Source organism: Xenopus laevis, chromosome 5L (assembly GCF_017654675.1).
Source record: "Xenopus laevis strain J_2021 chromosome 5L, Xenopus_laevis_v10.1, whole genome shotgun sequence".
Classification (NCBI taxonomy): domain Eukaryota; kingdom Metazoa; phylum Chordata; class Amphibia; order Anura; family Pipidae; genus Xenopus; species Xenopus laevis.
This window is the reverse complement of record NC_054379.1, coordinates 122402305-122422923: the sequence shown is the minus strand read 5'-3', so window position 1 is coordinate 122422923 and position 20619 is coordinate 122402305. Positions and strand designations below refer to the sequence as shown.

Sequence of the window (20619 nt, the reverse complement as noted above, 5' to 3'; positions counted from 1 at the left end):
TACAAACGGTTGATCGGTTCGTTTTTCTGACTTGGATCTTATTGTAGTGCCTTCTGCTGATTATTAATGTTTCTCTTTTCATTAGTCAGAACTTCCCAGCTTTTTGTAATACTTACTGCATGTCAATGGTGTATGTCAGTGTTGTAAATGTCTATTTATAAAGCATCAACAAATTTCAGTAGAATTTGTGTAATATTGCTAAAATGAAATCAATAGCATTTAATTGACTTTCCCAGAATTATTGATGGGTAGTAACATATTGAGGGCTTCTTATTTTGCCCAAAACACTATAACCAAATTATGGAAATTTGCCAGAGCTGAAATAGTGAACAAATTTCAATAATTTTAGAAAAGGGAGGAAAAAAACAGCAATATGAGCAGAACTCTATGAACAGGACTCTAAAACATAACTCTATGAACAGAACTCTATGAACAGGACTCTAGCCATTGCCACTCACTGAGGATACACCATAAAACTGTAGCAAGTTGGGCAATGGGGAAACATCGAGTGCAGATTATTGTTGAGCTTTGTGAATGCCATGCAAGGTTAAACCTATGTACCACCCATGTTCCACCCCAACTGGGCCTGCCAACTGGCCGTTCTTTTTCTGATCTCTGGAATGGAAATCTAACCCCCAGGAGGTACAGTTATAAGTGGCATGAAGAAATGGTGCATTGGTGGAAAAAAATGCAGACCCATATCCAATTTTGGAACCATTCTAGTAAATAAACCCTTACATCTCCACTATAGGTCTACACTGTATTAAATACAATTAATACAACAGTTTCGTTCAGGAGGCTAATAGGCCCAACAGTTCAAGTCAAGAGTGAGAAGAAAAGTGAAGATAGTACTGTGGATACAGGGTGACCAGTCTTTTAAAGAGATTGGCCAGCTTTATTGTAGGTGGTCTTTGGGCTTCCATGTAATCTGTGAAACTCATATTCATTGACCTGGAATCATATTGTTGATTTAAGCTTATTATGTTTATTACTATATTTTTGCAATGAGGGTCCCTGCAACATCAGATGTGTACTAGGCAATGACACATGTATTATTAATGTTAGTGATTGAGTTTTAGATGTGAGATGAGTAGAAGGTTGCCAGTGAGTTACTCTAACTTGGGATTAAGTATAAAAAGTACAGCTTCCACCTATTGAGAGAGATCATCATATGTGCAGCCTTTTCTCTGTAAAGTCTCAGCAATATATGCCTTCTGTGGCACATATTTCACATTCTGGGAGAATTAGGAACCTCCTTTAGATGAAAATAACTTACAAGTCAAAGGGCTTCCTAGAATTTTCTCAGACAGAATATGTTTAGGTTTGATAACATGTTTATTATAGACCAAAATCTTGAGAGGCTCAGTGGCTCAACTCTTGACTCTTCAAGCACTACTAGCAGTTTCTGTTTTGCCTTTACAAGCCATTCTTCAAAATCTTCCTGAACTCCTCCCAAGGTCTGTTGGTCTATATCAGTGATCCCCAACTCGTGACTCATGAGCAACTTGTTCCTCACCAACATCCTGGATGTTTTTCCCAGTGGTCGCAAAGCAGGTGCTTATTTTTGAATACCTGGCTTAGGGGCAAGTTTTGGCTGCATAAAAACCAGGTGTACTGCTAAATAGAGTCTCCTTTAGATTGCCAATAGCCATATAGCCAATCACAGCCCTTATTTGGCTTCCCAGGAACTTGTTCTGCTCCCCAACTCTTTTAAATATTGAATGTGGCTCACGAGTAAAAAGGATTGGGGACCTATAGTCTATATGAAACTTGTTTTAATTCCATATAAAAACTATTGTCATGGGTGTGGCCAAGCTAATGGGCATATGATATGATGCCAGCATAGGTACTCCCTTGTATAAGCACAATTCTGACATCCCAATGTGGGTATAACCCTGTACTAAGCTCAATTCTACAGGATCAGCCCCCTAACATTGGGGCCTGACTTCCAATTTGTTATGCTGACTGTATTAGACCAATAAATCCAGAACAAGTTGTTTGTTATGGGTTACCATTTATTAATCTAACGGCACTAAGCCAGTGAAAGATAACTGCTGTTAGTTTGTCAATAAGCTCATTAAAGGAATTTTAAGGTTTTCTCAATGAATGATAATGATAATGCATGATATTGAATATAGTGTGACTGTTGAGAAGCTTGGCATATGTTATTTATCAAGGTGAAGGGTTGTGGCAGCTAAATGTACATGGTCCATCCTCAGGGGTCCCAGCATTTTCTTGTTGCTGCCCCACTCATATCCCCAATACCGACAGAAAAATGCTGGGACCCCTGAGGATGGATTATGTACATTTATCTGCCACAGCCCTTCACCTTGATAAATAAAATATGCCAAGCTTCTCAACAGTCACACTATATTCATTAAGTTGATATTCTATTCTATTATTCTACACAAGCCCATTAACAACAATATTCAGATGTTACTATTCCTTTACAACCACAATTTTAATTTCGTGAATCCTTAATCGCCTGCAGAGCATAAACCTCTTGATATAATTCCGAAAGACTTCATCCCTTATTCCATAAATCAAAGGGCTAATAAATCTTGGCAGACACATGAATAAGAAGAAGTTGCCCAAGGGCAGAAGATACATATACTGCCTGAGGTAGGTTTCTGTAAGGTTGTAGCTAAAAGCCATGAGACAGAGAATAAGCTGAACAGCATGGAGAATGACAGTCTTACCAGCCTTCATGGCCGATTCCTTCCCTGAGCCAATCCTTAAAGCCACCATCATGATCCTAATGTAGGTGAAGAGAATGATCAGTCCAACCAGGGAAAAGGACAAGATATGGGTAAGGTCACGGATTAATGATTGGAGGGAGGTTTTCATAAAAGAAGAGCGGGCACATATCACATGAAGAGAGAAGAAGCTCCTTGGAACAGAGGTGCTTAAAATAATAGCATCGGCAATATTAGGGATCAACCCTATGGCCCATATCACAACAAGAGCAACGCCAGATCTCCTTCTGGTGCAGAACTCACTGTGCCTCAGTGGGAAGCAAATGGCCACATAGCGTTCTAGAGCCATCACCCCAAGGTTATAAGGAGTAATTTTATAAGATGCAGAAGACACCATGACTATAGTATAGCAAACAGGTACCGGGAGCAACACTGGAATATTACTAGTGATTATGACCAAGAAAAGCGACACAGCAAGATAGGCTGCATCATTAATGAGCATGTGGGCAAATAGGAAATAGCGAGAGTTTTCCCGGAGGGAAGGTTTTGTGAAGAAAACGGTCAGAATAATGGTGACGAGGTAGGCGAAAAAGAAAATGCACACAATTACAGACACTAAAAATGTAATGCGAAAGATATCATTAATTTTGTTGTTGATGGAAACTTGGGTCATGTTGCTGGGCAGGCTGGTAACATTTGACATGGCTAAGTCTTAGGGTTCTGTCCCACTGTGTTTGATTGGGTTGGATTTAGGTTTTAGACCTGGAAAAAAAGGGTAAATAATATTAGTTCAACATATTTCCAGTCTTAAAGGACAAGGAAAGTTAAACTAAAGAAGTAGGCTAGAAATGTTGTACATTATGTTTTGGGCTTCTGTACCAACCCAAGGCAACCACAGCCCTTAAGCAGTAATGATCTGTGTCTCCAAAGATGCCCCAGTAGCTCCCCATCTTCTTTTCTGCTGATTCACTGCACATGCTCTGTGCTGCTGTCAGTTACTGAACAATTAGGGGCCGACTCAAAATATACAGCACACATAGAATATGAATGTCACAGTATAAGGCTGATTAGTAATTAATATGGATAATTATTACATACAGTAGCAGCACAGAAACCAGTGCAGTTAACATCAGAATTTAATATCAGCCTTGTAGCATCATCTTGAATGAAAGGCCAACCTCATTTTTTTGCTTGATAATTTCTGATGACCCCTAAACTTAGCTTCTCAACAGCTGCTCAGAGCCCACTGAGCATGTGAGTGTCACAGACACTTTCCAAGATGGTGACCCCCTGTGACAAGTTTGAAGTCCTGGATCATTGCTGCTATTGACAAGCTGAAACTTTAGGCTGGTGGAATAAGTTCAGTATATAAAACATGACATTTTTAGTCCTATTCATTTTTAGGGTTTCCTTCTCCTTTAATTGGATTTGTGTGTGTTTTTTGTTTAGGAGAGGTGAGGGAGGGGGGAGCTCTGAAATGTATACACCAACAGTACCTTCACCTTTGATTCTGCATCAAAGCATACACAATAAACTGTGCTTCCTACATTTATTTTATGCTGTCTTCCCTTAATCATTTGCTGCCTTCAATGAACCTGTACTGCCTACCATGAAACTGTCCTGCATCCCTCATATCGGTGTTTTCTCCCTTAAACGTGTATTTTCTCCCATTATCCTGGGCTACCTTCCCTAAGCCTCTGTTGCTTATCCTAAACATTTGCTGTCTACCCTAAACCACTGCTGCCTATCGTAAAATGTTGCTGCCTACCAAAAACAGCTGTTACCTACCCTAAACATGTGCTGCCTACTGCCCTAAACATCTGCTGCTTATCCTAAACCTGGGCTCCCTGTCCTAAACGTGTGCTACCTGTCCTTTCTTGATCTTGTTCTGCATCCACTAATCCATCCATCAATCTATGTTCTTCTGCCCTCAAGAGCTCGCTCTGAGGTTGGAATCCCAGGGCAAACACCCTTCTGCTATCTACCTATATTACCAGACACTTGTAGTATATGCCCATATAAGTGATTAAAGTCCTGTTCATGGACCTTTCTTAGGAGTGTATCCATGTCCCTGACAGAAGGTTTGAGGCTTGGAACCCAAAACCCACATATCTAATTGTAGGCACTGTGAGCAGCTCTTTATCTGGGATTCTCTTTTGTTTCAACAACATTTTGCACTGAATTGGTGTTATTGTACATATATGTAACTAGATTGCCCTATGCCATTATCAACCAGCTAGTTCACCTCTCCAAACATCCATACAAGAGTTTTCCTTGTGATTTAAGCTTCTCTTTCACTGCTGGACTTCCCCCCTGGTGAAACTAAACCCTGCCATTGCACCCTTCCAAATTATATATATGTCAATGCATTCATTAAACTTACCTGTGGGACATTCTGAGCCGTTGAAATTGGTGGGTTATATTTCTTCAGCTTTTCTAATCAATATGGAAAATAGCACCCCGAGACTGAATGCTCTGTAACACTGAAACACAGATATGGTCTTGTCGCATGAATTTTAACTTCAGCTTGGACAGCAAGGTAAGAACTGGTGGAATCAGTGATGAGAACCATGGACTCATGCAACAATGGACACTTCTCTCTGGATGCAGACTTCTTACAGTGTTTACTGTTCAGGTGCCGACTGGGTATAATATTGGTGAGCTGTATGAAGCATTGGAATAACTACACTGCAATCCAAACATCGTGGCTATTATATAATTCCAACATCCTTCCCTGGAGTTTCCCTATCCACTTGGGTCGTCTCCCTAATTCCCAGACCTGTGAACAACAGCTCCTCCGTTTCAGTACATAACACTGCTACTTGGTTCCTTGGAGGTTTAGACCTTTGCAGCCATTCAGAGTTTCCATGTATTAAGATGTTTAATTGACTTATTTGTTATTTACTTTTTACTATTAATAAATGAGGTTCCAGTTAAAAAAGGAAAGAACATGCTGTTCCATAAGGTTTGGGTCTCTTACTCCAAAAGTAGTGTCAATTCAAGTAGGGTATTATCTTTTAAATTTCCTGTCTCAGACCCCACCACTTACCCATCATCTGTATGTGTCACAAGTTATAATTCCATAACTAGGCTAAACTTGGATATTGAGCCCAATATTGCTCTAGCAACATCTTACAGTCAGGGCATAACATTTGTTGGAGTATCTAAGGCTGAGATGGCATTGCCTGGATCAGTCCTAATCTGCATGACTCAGATTGATATTGTCTGTAGTGAGCAAGAAACCTAAGTTTACCATCGTCTTATGTATGATGGATGAAAAATTACGCAAACCGTGGCTTGATTAGAAGGAAGGACAAAATGTAAATGACACATGACCAGATAAGAAAGTTTTGGGAGGGTGGTATATATCACACTGATTTAGCACAAATTATTATCTGTCATATAAATCTCTACATGTGTATCTGAGCTTTAGTGGTTAGGAGCACACTGAGCATGTGCAGTGCCTCAGGCACCAGGAAAAAGTTGACTATGATCAAAAAGATGGGATGTGTATCTTCCAGTGGCCTACCCGGTGCGTGCTGGAGGCCCCTGCCAAAAATTAATTGACAAGGCCCCACACATGGCAATGCCTACTTGCCCCCCATCCACCCACTTCCAACCTACTTTATGATACCCTTGGCCTGCTCCCTTCCCCCGTCTATAGCGGAAGCTGATCCCATGGTCGGGCTCCCCCACTGCCGCAGGGTCTGCTATCTCTATAGTTAAGCCATTGCTATCTTTAATGATACTCTGTACCGCAATTGTGCTTATGGGTGTGCAACTACAGCAACCTTGATGGGTTGCAACAAACTTATGGGGCACAACAAAGGGAAGGAGGATGGAACTAGTGCAGTTGCTTGACCAACCCAATCTCCATAATCTCAACAGATCCAATTGCAGCTAAACACAAAAGTCCCTAAGATTACAATCATAAAATTCTGAATCAGGTTACGTCCGTTATAATTTGAACACTCTTGATAATCTGTTAGCACTAGTAAATTCTTCAGATTTCCGGTATTAAAAGCAGAAATAAGGTATCCAACCCAACACTGAAAATCTTATTCTGGAATTGTTTCATGTGTTTGTTTCTTGTTGCATGAACTTCTGATACTAATTCCTTAACTATTCAGGAGGTATATTCACCTAGATTTGATCTCCAGCTTCTGCCCAGTCTCATGCCAAAAAAATAGGGATACAGGCAGTGTCAGATTGGGCTGGCAAAATATCGAGCAAAAACCCAGTGGGCTACAGGCTTTGTAGGCCCTGCCGGGGAGGAAGGTTATAAAAGATATTGGTGGTGGGGCTTTCAGGGCAGGAGGTGGGTGGACACTGGGAGGGGGCCCTTGAGTACACAAGGAAAGTCCTTAAGTCACAGCCCCAGTGCGACAATGGATACTAGGAAAAAACATGTCCTATTGCAAAAAGACCCTCCAACATTTCCCATTATTTTTTCCCATCCTGCAGATGCATGGTGTCCTCCTGGGAGGGTCGAAGAATTACGTCTCAGCTTGTAGCTTTTACTGGATGAGGTTTCTCCTGATTAATGACAGTACCACTGAGGCCATGGGTACATTGGAAGCCTAGAAAGGAATAACCTGAGGCCCATAAGTCCACCCAGAGCAATGTTCAAGAACCAAGGTCTCCTGCATTCATAGCTCCTGAGCTTATTAAGACCATTGAACCTGTATTTAACCAGGTTTTCATTAGAGGCCAAATTGCATCTCAGGTTTCCTAGAGCCTTGCTCAGCAATCTGGTTCCCTTTGTTACTTAGCCCTAATTACAATTATAGTGTTGGAAACAGGAGCTGAAGAACAGCAATATAACTGAATGCCTTGAATATTACTGGGGATGTACCTGACTGAAGATACTACCTAGGTCCTAGGGCAATGAAATGTGAAGACACAATAATTGTAGTAAGGGTGGTTTTGTTTTTATTCAGAAGGTCATAGACTCTTAAGGTGGGCTTTAAGAAATATTAAATATAATATATACAAAATAATATATATAAAAATTAAAAACAGAGCTAAGGTTTGATTATAGCATCTAGTAGAACTTTTCTGGTCTACAGCAATGATATTAATTAAATCAGACATCTAAGTGGTTGGTATCATAGCATGGCTACAGCAGATTTAAGAGTTTGTGGACACCCCTGAGTTGTGATCTGTTATAGTAAAACCAAACACCCCAAATACTCTATTGAACACAAGCACAAATAGTTTAACTGATGAAAGGGTCTCGACACACACAGTGGGAGCTGAATGAGCAAGCTATACGCAAGGCTTTAGGGATTCCAGACTTGTTTCACCCAGTAGGACTCATTAAAGAAACTTTTTCAAAGCGAATAATAATGAGACTCATTAAGACAATTAGACTGGCACCTACAAGATGTTATTTATCTGTACACAACAGGTTGGAAGAAGGTAAACATGTTTAATTTAGCTGGGGAGATCCCATGGGGTGTCATAGAGTATCACCTGTACATATCAGAGATACCAGATAAATGAGCAGCTTTCCAAACATAGTGCGGCCCCTCCGGAGAAATCCACCTGCTGTGTGGCATTTAGTTGTACCTGCTCAGTCATACACTGAATCCCCTCCATTCATTTTCATGAGCCTCAAAGATGTGTTAAATGACTTCACAAAATCAGGGCTATGATACATGTGACTAGTCGGTAACCTCACTGGTTTGGTAGCCTCACACCCTTCAATATGATCACCAGCCCCACTCAAATTAAAATTCAGGGCTGGATTTAATGGAGGACCTGAGAAGTGCAATAAATCTATTGTGTTGTGTTTAGTATGAGGGAAAAGCTGCAGTAATGATCTGTTTACAGGGAATGACATTTGAACCGTATTGTGGGACACTGAGAATTGCAGAATAAAAACAGAGAAGGGGCAACAACATCTGTTTACTTTATATTCTATAAAAATCTTTAAACTTCCTATTGAGGCCCATCTACTCAAACTCCAGTAAAGATTTCCAATCAAATCTATTACTTAAGATTAAGATTTTAATAAAACATAATTACCCAAACGCTAAGGCCAAATGAAGTCCCCACTTGAGCCATTGGAGACCCTGCCTTAATACTAAGGTTGAGTTGCGGCCGCATGACTATGGGTGTATGTAGCACCCACATATAGAGGCAAATTTGTGGAGAGGCAGGTGCAGAGACTATTTTGTGAATAATTGTTTTTTCAACAATTTTACACCACATTTTAAAGAACAAGGATCCATGCGCCACTGTATCAAAACACTCCAATGTAACTACTTTGGATCATAGGCAGAGGGTGATCTTTTTTATCTGGGGAGACTAAAGGTGGCCATACATGGGCTGACTTAAAGGGGACCTAAACCCAAAAAAAATTATTTTAAATGTACGCTAATCTGGGCTATCCAGTCCACAGATAGTTAATGTCCAGCTAAAATAGGAGCATGGGTTACATTGGACTCTCTCTTCAAGATCTGGGCCTTTGCTCAGTGGAAGCATTTCCTCTAAAGTGTAGTGCAATTACAACACCCAGACTAGTGTGCATACAAAAATGATTGGGCGCAAGGAGGTTCTTATGATGCAAACAAAGAACTGTTTATCAACTATAGACAATGTCCCCACGTTTACTCACATCCAGTGGTTTAGAGGAAAAATACGCAGGCACATCACATACAGCTTTACACAGGCTGACACTCCCTTAGGACAAACTTGGCAGGTATCCCACTTCACCTCTGCGACATACTCCGGTAGTGGTCTGGATCAACCTCAGGGCAATCATCTCTCCTGATTCCCTATCTGCTGGGATCCCTATACTACAGGCAATATGGCCTGGGAGAGACACCTCCAAACTGTCACTCCTTCGTTGGAGCTCAGAACTGCTCTTTTTAGCTCAACTCTGACTAACTTACACTCAGGAAGTGGTCATTACACCTCTGGCCAATAACACTGATGTTAACACAGGCTTTTGCCTAGTAACTGAAAAGGGTAGGGCCTTAAAACCATAGGGGCAGTTTAACCCTTATGGGTCCCTACACAAATCTGTTCAGAACGGTGTTCTAAGCTCTTTTAGGATGTACTTTATTTTTTTGTTTTTATCAGTTTCTATGATTTTAGCAGGTTTATACAGTTTTTATACAGTCAGCAACTCTCTACAATACTCAGGGGCAGATTTATCAAAGGTCGAAGTGAAAATTAGAACTTAGAGCTAATTTTTGTGTACTTCAACTAGGGAATAGTCAAAATTCGATTTGAATTTGAAAAAAATTTGAAAATTCGAATATTAAAATTCATGTGCTGTCCCTTTAAAAATTCGACTTCAACCATTCGCCATCTAAAACTAGAATTGCTGTTTTAGCCTATGGGGGACCTCCTAGAACCTATTTGGAGTCAATTGGTGGACTCTGAAAAATGTGAATTTTGATCGAATGCGCTGTAACTTCGATTCGTATGATCGAAAATTGACCTATTCGATTGAAAATGGACCTATTCGATTGAAAACTGACCTATTCGATCGAAAACTGACCTATTCGCCCAAAAAAAAACTTTGATTTAATTTCGGTTAGTCTTTTTTTTTTTTAATAAACTCTTTATTTGCACCAATTAAACATATCAACAAACAACAAAATTGAATGCCATATAGTAATGTCATGTTACATAGGGTTACAAAGAAAAAGGAAGTAGACCTACACACAAGGGTTTCCTCCGGCCTATTCCCACGTTCCTCAATATATGTTATAAAATAAACCACCCTATCTCTAATGATCAATATCATTTATATTGTCCCCACAAGGTTACCTCTTAATGCATTTAAGATCCTGTTAGGTATAAGACCACCTGATCTGTCAGCAATTCCATTACGTTCTTGCCATTATTGGGTTTCTCTCTGCCAATTCCTCAGACATGTACCATGTGGTGAAGCTGAAAACATAGTAAATTTCCTGCTGACGTGTGGAGGGTAGTGTTTGTATATATTTTGACCAAGTGGTAAAAAAGGCTGTAACTTGGCGTTCCCTATTTAAGGAGGCTTCCAGCCAATCCATGCAGTAAACAAGATCTAGCTTTGTTAACATCATCTCAAGTGGTGAGGAAGGGTTTGTTATCCAACAGTGTAATATTGCCTTTCTGCTAACTGCAGAGATTATGTTTGCTAATTTCTTGTCTGCCTTTGGGATATTGGTTGTGTCTCCAAAAATCGCCCATAGAGATGTAATGCGGACTTGAATGTGTAATGTGAGCTTACAGTCTCCCAAAATTGTTTAATTACTGAGCAGGACCATAAACAATGGTAGATGTCTGCTTTTTGAGCTTGGCATTTAGGACATGCGTCAGAATCAGGCCACCCCATCAATTTCTGTAATGCTTGTGAAAAATACCCCCTGTGTAAAATATTCAAGAACATAGCTTGAAAGTGACTTGAGGTGAGGAGCAAAGTAGATTGTAAATGCAAGATGAATATCTTATCCCGCGTAAGATCTGGAATTTGGTGTAGCCATTTTCCTATACCTCTTTCAAAGTCCTTGTCCGATAATGAAGGTTTTATAATTTTATATATGAGTGAGATGGAGAGCTGTATTGTAGAGGATCAAAACAAACAATCAATTGGGTTGTCAATTTCTTGTGTTGGGACAGTCCAAACCACTATCTGTGTGTAGTGTCTTAATTGTAAATAGGAGAATGGATCCCATATTATCTGAGGATATCTGTCTTTGAGGTCATTGAGAGAATACAGATTTGTGGATGTACGCATTAGATGTCTTACCTGCGTAAACCCCTGTTCCACCCACCTTAGAAAGGGCTGGCCGATATTGTTGTTTAAAAACTGTGGGTTGCCTATAAAGGGTAGAAAAACTGATGCATCGGGTGAGACCGATAGTCTATGCCGTGCTGTTCGCCAGGCTCTGATTGTGGTATTGAGCAGTGGGTTGTCCCTTACTGCCGGTGGGAGTTGTTTCTCCTGAGAGTGTAAAAGAAAAATGAATGAAACATTCGGTACTAAAGCTTGTTCCTGCCTAAGTGGTGTAAAGAGTTCTCTATTATTGATCCAGTCCGCCACATAGCGAAGATTACAAGCTAAATTATATGTCTGTAGATCTGGCAGATTTATTCCTCCTTGTGATTTGGATTGTTGGAGTTTTAATCTGCTAATTCGAGAATGATTGCTTCCCCAAATAAATTGACTGAGTGTTTTATTCAGCCTTGTCAGGTCTTTGCGAGTTAACAACAACGGCAACATTTGTAGCAAGCAAAGCAAACGAGGAAACCACTTCCCCAAATAGTTTACAGGTAATTTTGACCATGCCTTGAGTTCCTGAGTTAGCTTGTTCAATAGGGGGTAATATTTATACTATAAAGTGTCTGAGAGTGTGGGGGAATTTGAATTCCCACAAATTGAATAGCCTTAGTTGCCCACTTGAATGGGAAGGAACCCCGCCATTGCTATTGCCTTGTTTAAATTAACTTGAAATCCTGCCACTTTGATAAAGGTTTCAATGTTGGTTAAAAGGGCAGGGATTGCCTCTGATGGATTGGTCAGGAACAGTAAAATATCGTCGGCAAAGGCATTCAATTTGAAATGTTGAGTGCCAAGTTGTATCCCCCGAAAGGAGATGCAAGTAATACTCGCAGGAAAGGGTCTAGTGCAGGGATCCCCAACCTTTTTCCACCCGTGAGCAACATTCAGATGTAAAAAGAGTTGGGGAGCAACACAAGCATGAAAATTTTTCCTAGTTAGTGCCAAATAAGGGTTGTGATTGACTATTGGTAGCCCCTATGTGGACTGGCAGCCTACAGGAGCCTCTTTTTGGTAGGACACTTGGTTTTTATGCAACCAAAATTTGCCTCCAAGCCTGGAATTCAAAAATAAGCACCTGCTCTGAGGCCACTGAGAGCAACATCCAAGGGGTTGGGGAGCAACATGTTGCTCACGAGCTACTGGTTGGGGATCACTGGTCTAGTGCTAAGTTAAATAGTAGTGGGGAGAGCGGGCAACCCTGCCTAGTGCCTCATGCAAGGGAGAACAGAAAGGAGAAGTGAAGAAACTTGATTATGTCACTAATTTCTTGTTCAGTTAGAGGGGCGTTGAGTATATCTCTATGAGACTGTGATAGTTTAGGCAGATTTGCAGAGCGAAGATATTCCACGCCCTCGTGTAACTTATCGGTGGGTGCCTGATTTAGTGTTTGATAGTAGGACTGAAATTCTATGAGAATCTCTGCTGAGGTGCATTTAGGTTCCCCCTTTGATCTAATCATAGAAATTAAAGATGGGCCTTTTACCCTGCACACCATATTGGCTAATAAACAGCCTGATTTATTTCCACATCGATAAAATTTGTTTTTCCTGTAATCTAAATTTCTTTTTGCTCTGTCTGACAACAATGTATCTAAATCTTGTTTGGCTGTAATGTATAGTTGGTAGTCTGATGGAGAGCCTGTTGCGAGATATGTTCGGTATTTTTCCTCTAAACTGTTTATTTGATCTACTGTAGCTGTATATGCAAGACCATTGTACAGAAAGCACCGCTGAAATCATTGCGTGGTCAGACACAGAGATGTTATATATTTTACTCTGGGTAAGGGTGTCGGCTAAATCCTGAGATAGTATAATATAATCTATTTGTGAGAAAGTGGGTGGGAATAAAATGTGTAATCTCTGCCATCTGGATTTAATGAGCGCCAACTATCTATTAGCCCAAATTGTAGACCCAAGCGGACCAAATCAAAAGGTTCGGTCTGATTAACTGGGGTAGCCCCCGCTCGAGTGGTCCAGGATCGGATCCCAGATGGTATTCATATTGCCTGCTATTATACGAGTAGAGGGGCCCCATGCTACAATAGAAGAAATAAGTTCTGTGTAAAAGGTAGATATAGCATTGTTCGGCCCATAAACATTCACAATAGTATATTTTGTCTGCTCAACTAGCAGGTCTACAAATAAAAATCTAGCAGCCTCATCTGCCTTGACTCCTAATATTTTATTGTTTAGTGATTTATTTAATAAAATTGTAACACCTCTCCTTTTTTTTCCATATGAGGCAGATATACAGTCTCCTATCCAGGAGTCTTTAAGAGTGGAAGTTTCTGCCTTACTCCAGTGCGTTTCTTGTAGACATATCACTTGAGCATGGAGAGGTTTAAGAGCTTGAATGACTTTCTTCCGTTTTAAGGGAGAATTTAGTTATTTTACGTTCCAAGAGAGAATTTTTAATGTGGCCTTAGAATTATAAGGATGAGGTCCCTTAAATAAGGAAAGAGTATTATACTGCCATTAGACATGGTAATACATCGGAAGTGATAAAATTAGTTTAAGATAGGATAAACAAATGAGTTCCCCTGTCCCTCGAATCAGCTGAACCCACTTTACCTGGATAGCACCCCGCGGGGTTTTAACCTGTGGCATTCAATTTGAAAAGGGTGCATTTTTCTTATTACACAAACAATAACTTTTTTAGAACTCATCATAAATCTAAGAAGGGAAAAACAAGTAAACATCCAAACCAATAGCTTAGTCATACGGACTAATACACTTTGGGTCACCCCATAGTTGAGATGATAAACAATAATTCAAAAGCATTTTGATTTGTATGTTCTAGCGAATAGTTATTAATAAACCTTTTCATTGAATTCTATTCAACCTGTTCCTTACTATTAGAAGATGGCCAAATAACATGACCTTTGGCTTTTGCGAAGAAACCAGTTCTGATTAGTTCAGGTCGAAATGCTGCATAGCATCTTCGGGTTTCTCGAAGAAACATGGTTTGCCATCCACCAGCATTCTCAACTTAGCCGGATAGAGCAAAGAGAACTTTTGTCCTGCTTTGTGAAGTTTATTGCACACTGGAACAAATGCTTTCCGTTTTGCTGCCACTAATGCAGAAAAGTCCTGAAAGATGAGAAGTTTTCTTGTTGGCAAACAAGGCTTTCCTGCTTTCGGTATGCTGCCAAGATCCTCATCTTATCAACATAGTTAAGTAGTTTCAGTATCACTGGTCGAGGACGTTTATCCGAAGATTTCTCTGGGCCAATGCGATGGAAACATTCAATTAAAAGCAGAGCGGCATTCTCAAGATTTAGTGCCTCTGGTAGTTGTCTAGTTAGAAAGTGTTCCAGTTAAGTACCTTTAATTTTTTCGGGAATACCGATTATCCTTAGGTTGTTGCATCTGCTCCTATTTTCCAGATCATCCACCTTTTCCGAAAGAATCATTATTTCACGGTCCTGACACTCAATATGTTGTTTGGCTTTGTCCAGGTCATCTTCTAGATTTGATATGCGTTGTTCTGCCTCCTGTAGTCTACTGGTTTGAGAGGATAATTGCTCCAGGACTTCTGTTAGTTTTGTATCCAGTGAAGCCAATTTTTGATCCAACAACGGACCTAGTATTGCTGTCTGCCGCTAGTGAAGTATTAGACTGTGTCTTTGATGTGCTCTCAAGTTGCGTACTCAATAGGGACGATTCCATGTTATCTGATAGCGGTTCGGTTCAATCAGCTGGTTCATTGAAAGGAGGGTCTTGAGGTCTTTTTGTTGTTTGCGTTTGTCTTCCCTTTTTTCTTTACTAGGATCTTTATTTAGGTTTTTAGTAGTTTTTTCCTGTTTGGAGGGAGAGTGGTTTGCCAAATATCTGTGCATGATGACCATAAAAATTTAGCAGATATGAAAGAGTTGTCAGACAGTCTGAGCAGGTGGATTATACTGGAATTAGATTGGGGACATTGTTTGAAGAGAAGTACCACATACTTCTATAGTAAGTCAAGTTTACTGGCAAGTTTACATCTCTATGTAGATGTGCAGTATTCTTTGGCCAGATTTGTATTGCGTGATGTTGCTGAACTATACACTGATGTATGTGGAGTGTCGCCACGTTTGAAATGAGGTTCTGTTATATATCGTCCCCAAACTAGAGTTTAATAGCTGTTATATATTCTGGCAGCAGGTGGGGAGGTTGCAGCTTATTCCCCTGTATCTTATGGGTTGATGTTTGGCATGTATATTGTGCAAACAATGCTTATTAGAGCAATTTACAAATACAATAAGAGATGTCTTGTGTGTAAGGCAGGATCCGTTTCAAACGACTGTGCTGTGCCTTATGACCGTGCCTTTATTATTTAATTATTAATACCTTTTGCTCAGCTTTACTCTGCCGCACAGTACCTCATGGTGTCAGCAAGATGGCACCCGCTGTATGCGTCTCTGTTGGAGCAGCGTGTCTCAAAGCAGAGTTGGCTTCCGGGGAAATGTGGGCTTCGGGTTGAGCTTTGGTGTCCGGACACCTGGTAAGTAAGATCTGCTCAATTTGAGGTGGCGACGTTAGGGCAAACTACCCCGAAAGTCCCGGTGGAGCTGGAGCTCATTAAAATGCGGCCATTACAAAGGCCCGCCTCCCAGAAGTCCTCGTTGGTCTTTTTGAATTCGACTTTTTCATTCAAATTCATTTAATTGAATTAGATATTTGACCCTTGATAAAGCTGCCCCTTCTAGCCTGCTAGTAGGCAATACACGCAGACATATTATCGTTAGCTGACAGAAATCTTCTAACCTGTCCGATTAGCACGAAAAATGTCGGAACAATCCGCACTCGGTCTGAAAATCTTAAATCTGAAATTTACCTTTGTATCTGTGGCCAGTTTTTTTTTTAAAGAGTCATTTTTATTGAATTTTACAACATAAACAATAAAAAGAAGAAAGCAGATTAAGAAAGGAAAGAAAAGAAAGGAAGGAAGGGAGGGAGGAGGGAAATGTGGCTGGAAATCGCCAATCAGTTGTTAGTTGTGGTGGCAGGTGACTCGATCCAAGGATTCCATATAGTTTCAAACTTCTTCGGGCATCCTCGGGCAAGGTACGTGAGTTTATATAATTCCAACTGCAAGTTAATTAGTCCAATCCATCTACTCAGCGTCGGGGGCGAAGGGCCCATCCAATGAAGGGCAACCACTTTTTTCGCATAGAAGAGAAGCAATCTCATCAGGCATCTAGTATTTACTCTAGGTACCACAGAATCAAGAAGGCCCAGAAGACAGGTAGCAGGGTTAAGTATTTGGGGGAGTTCCAGTTCAGTAGCCATAAAGTGCACAACTGCTCTCCAAAATCGGAGTATCACTGGGCAGTCCCACATTAAATGCATGAAGTTGGCCACAGAAGCACCACATCTAGGACAGGCGGGTGAAGCTGCCCTACCCATTACAAATAGTTTCTGAGGGGTGAGGTATGTTTGGTGTATGATCCTAAATTGAATAAGTTTGTCTCTAACACTTACTAACTGAGTGTAAAGGTTGTCTATAATTTCTTCCCAATCATCTGGATCCACACTGACGCCACTACTGTCCCACTTATATTTCACTCTGGGTCTGGGGTCATATCTATTAGAGATTAAGTGTTTATACGTATGCGACAGGAGTTTCGCTTTAGAAGGCTGAGCTATCAACTCCTCCACCATCGTGTGTTGTATTTGCAAAGGGGAAGTCGGGAATTGCGCTGCAAAAAGATGGGTGATCTGGTTGAATCTAAATTCGGACAGGTCAGGCAGAGAAAGGATCTGACGAAGGGTAGCCAGCGTATGGAAATTCCCATCAAAGAACACTTGGGACATTCGTTTTAACCCTAACTTAGTCCAAGTTCCCACTTCTAAGAATGTAGCCAGATGCAGATAGTTACTGTTACCCCATAAAGGCGAGTCCGGAGACAAAGTAATGTCGGCCTTAGTGATTTGTACTATTGCGTCCCAGGCTCTTTTAGTAGCATCCATAGCAGGTAATAAGGGGTCAACATCTTTTTGAGTTCTATACAAAGCATTGTGCAGGCTTTCCACTGAAGTAAAATATAGGGCTTCTATTACGGAAGCCAGGTTGTCTGCGTCAAACACTTTCCAGCTGGCTGCATGTGAGGCCTGGGAGGCAAGGTAGTATAGTTCAAAATTTGGAGAATTAAGTCCCAGTTGATCATGGGGGGCATTGAGAGTGACTCTGGATAGCGTGGGCGTTTTATTACCCCAAATGAATTCTGATTGTGTGCGGTCTATATCATGTAAGGCTTTTTTGGGTATGTGGCAGGGGGTATTACTAAAGATATAAAGAAATTTAGGAAGGTAGATCATTTTGCATATATTGATCCTGCCTATAAGGGTAAGAGGGAGTTTAGTCCAGTGTGCAAGTGTATCCTTAAATTTGCGATGCAATGCGTATAGGTTATGCTGCAGAAATAGCGTTGGATCTTTGTGTACCGTTATCCCTAGGTATTTAAAGTTATCTACCACTTTAAGAGTACAATCCGGGTCTACCACTGTCGGGAGTTGTCCATCTATGGGAAAGATTACAGACTTGTCCCAATTAATTTGGAGGCCCGAAAACGTACCAAATTTCTTGACAATCCCAAGCACAGAGGAGAGTGAATCATGTGGGTCGGCTAAATACAGTAGCGTATCATCTGCATAGAGCGAAACTTTCTCCTCAATCGTTTTGTATATGAGACCCTTTACCCTTTGAGATTGTCTAATTGCTATGGCCATAGGTTCAATCGCCAGAGCAAAAATTAATGGGGAGAGAGGGCACCCTTGGCGGGTACCTCTCGTAAGGTGGAATGGTGAGGAAGTAATGCCATTAACCCTGACGGATGCCTTTGGTTCACTGTATATCAGCTTAAGCCATTTTGTGAAAGAAGGACCAAAGCCCATCCTAGATACTACCTCCCAGAGATATGGCCATTCAACCGAGTCAAATGCCTTAGCCGTGTCTAAAGAAACCACCAGCCTAGAGCCCAGATTTTCATGTCTCAGTTGTAAATTAAGGAATAGTCTTCTCAGATTAAAACTAGTAGATTTAGAAGGCATAAAGCCCGTCTGATCTGGTTCCACAACGGTAGACAGCACCTTGACAAGACGTTTAGCCAAAATTTTTGCAAGAATTTTAATTTCCATATTGAGCAAGGAGATTGGCATATAAGAAGAACACAATGTGGGGTCCTTTCCCGGCTTGGGGATGACCACAATTGTTGCGTCAGAAAACGTTTTGGGTAAAGAGAAATTCTCAAAGGCATACAGCAGGGTTTCATGTAGTTTGGGTACAATCTCACGTATATGAATACGATACCATTCTATGACAAAGCCGTCTGGGCCTGGGGATTTACCTGAGGGAAAAGATAATATGGTTTCTGCAATCTCATATGGGGATATTGGGGAGTCCATATACTTTGCCTGCTGAGGAGAAATCTTCGGAATGGGAATTTCATTAAGATAATCGTGGAGGTCGGTATTAGAATAGCATGCAGTAGAGGTGTAGAGAGAGGAATAAAATTTACCAAATTCTAGGGCTATCTCAGACGGGGCAGTCAGCATCACACCTGCTGAGGAGAGTATCCTGGGAACAGCGGAGGAACCATGGGGAGGGTTAGCAAGGAAGGCAAGAGGTTTGCCATTTTTATCACCATATGCAAATGTGGTACTAGTGGCATGTAAAAGTTGCTTTTTCGTGAGATCCACCCTATGCAGATTCAGTCGCCTAAGAGCAGCTGCAAATTCAGCATCTGTCTGTGGCGTGGGATTACCAATGTATTCAGCTTCAGATTGGGCTACTGCTGATTCCAGAAGTAGTAGAGTATCTTTGGAGGTATCTGTGGCCAGTTTTAGTCGCGCCTGTAGTAAAGCTTTATTTATTTTTTTGTTTGTTTTTTTTAAAATAACTTTATTTTGTATTTTTTTTTTTATGTAGAGAGGTTTGGGGAGGCTTAGCCCATGCTTTGGATCACATCTAGGTATCACCGCATTCCAAAAGCCTTCTCATTACAATATCAAAAAGGAAATTTGATTGACAAGGTCTTTGTCTCACAAATAAACTTTCATTCTTGGTTTAATTCTTTTATAGTAGAAATCATTATCACATAAAACCAAGGTTAATAATTTAAAATAAAAAAGTAGAATCTTGAGAGCTAATTCATCTCTAATTTGGTCAAGTTGTGCAAAAATAGAGAAGCTGGGTGTCCTAATAAAGAATGAAATTGCATTTTGTTTTCATCAGGACTGACAGGTACGAACAGTCATTAGTGAGAATTGCGTCTTTAACAAATGAACATCTCTGTTTGCAGGTAAATAATGGGTCCATGTAATGAATGGGTCCCAAGAGATGAAGATGTATTAATGGCTGGAACAGACATATGGGACTGTCCTACTAGTGCTCTGCTTCACAGAGATACCAAGTGCCACTAATTAGTGAGGATTTCTAAAGAAAGTGCCAGTACAGGGAACCTTGAGAGAATTTCATTGTAATTAGATGTTTAATAAACACTGTGTTAAACTGTGATACAACAGGAGTAAAGAATCAGAGTGACTTGGAGCAATGAGAACAGTGAAAAGGATCTAATGTTTGATTCAATAACATGGAAATAAATTAAAGGACTGTTCACCTTTAAATTAAGGGGCAGATTTATCAAAGGTCGAAGTGAAAATTCGAATTTAAAAAATTCAAATTTCGAGCTAATGTTTGTGTACTTCGACTAGGGAATAGTCCAAATCTGATTTGAATTTGAAAAAAATTAGAAAATTCAAATTTCCAAATGTATCATTTACTTTGACCATTCGCCATCTAAAACCTGCTGAATTGCTGTTTTAGCCTATGGGGGACCCCCTAGAACTTATTTGGAGTCAATTGGTGGACTTCTGGAAAAACTTTGAATCTAATTTGATTAAATGCGCTATTACTCGATTCGTACAATTCGAATACGATCAAATACGAACCTATTCGATCTAAAACAGACTTATACGACCAAAAAAAAAATCTTTTAAAAATGTTTTGATACATTTCGGTTGGTCTTTTTGAATTCGAATTTCGAAGTTTTTAAAATTCGAAATTCAACCCTTGAGAAATCTGACCCTCACTGTTAGTATGATGTAGAGAGCGATATTCTGAGACAATTTGCAATGGGTACTAATATTTTATTATTTGTTG

At 40.3% G+C, this 20619-nt stretch overlaps 1 protein-coding gene across 1 annotated transcript; it reads right to left on the bottom strand.

Moving 5' to 3' along the window:
• Nucleotides 1-2311: 2311 nt before the first annotated feature.
• On the bottom strand, nucleotides 2312-3399 carry LOC108716211 (odorant receptor 131-2). The gene has a single exon (XM_018262332.2). The coding sequence runs from the start codon at nucleotides 3397-3399 to the stop codon at nucleotides 2440-2442; it is 960 nt and encodes a 319-aa protein (XP_018117821.1). The 3' UTR covers nucleotides 2312-2439.
• Between the last annotated feature and the right edge of the window lie 17220 nt (nucleotides 3400-20619).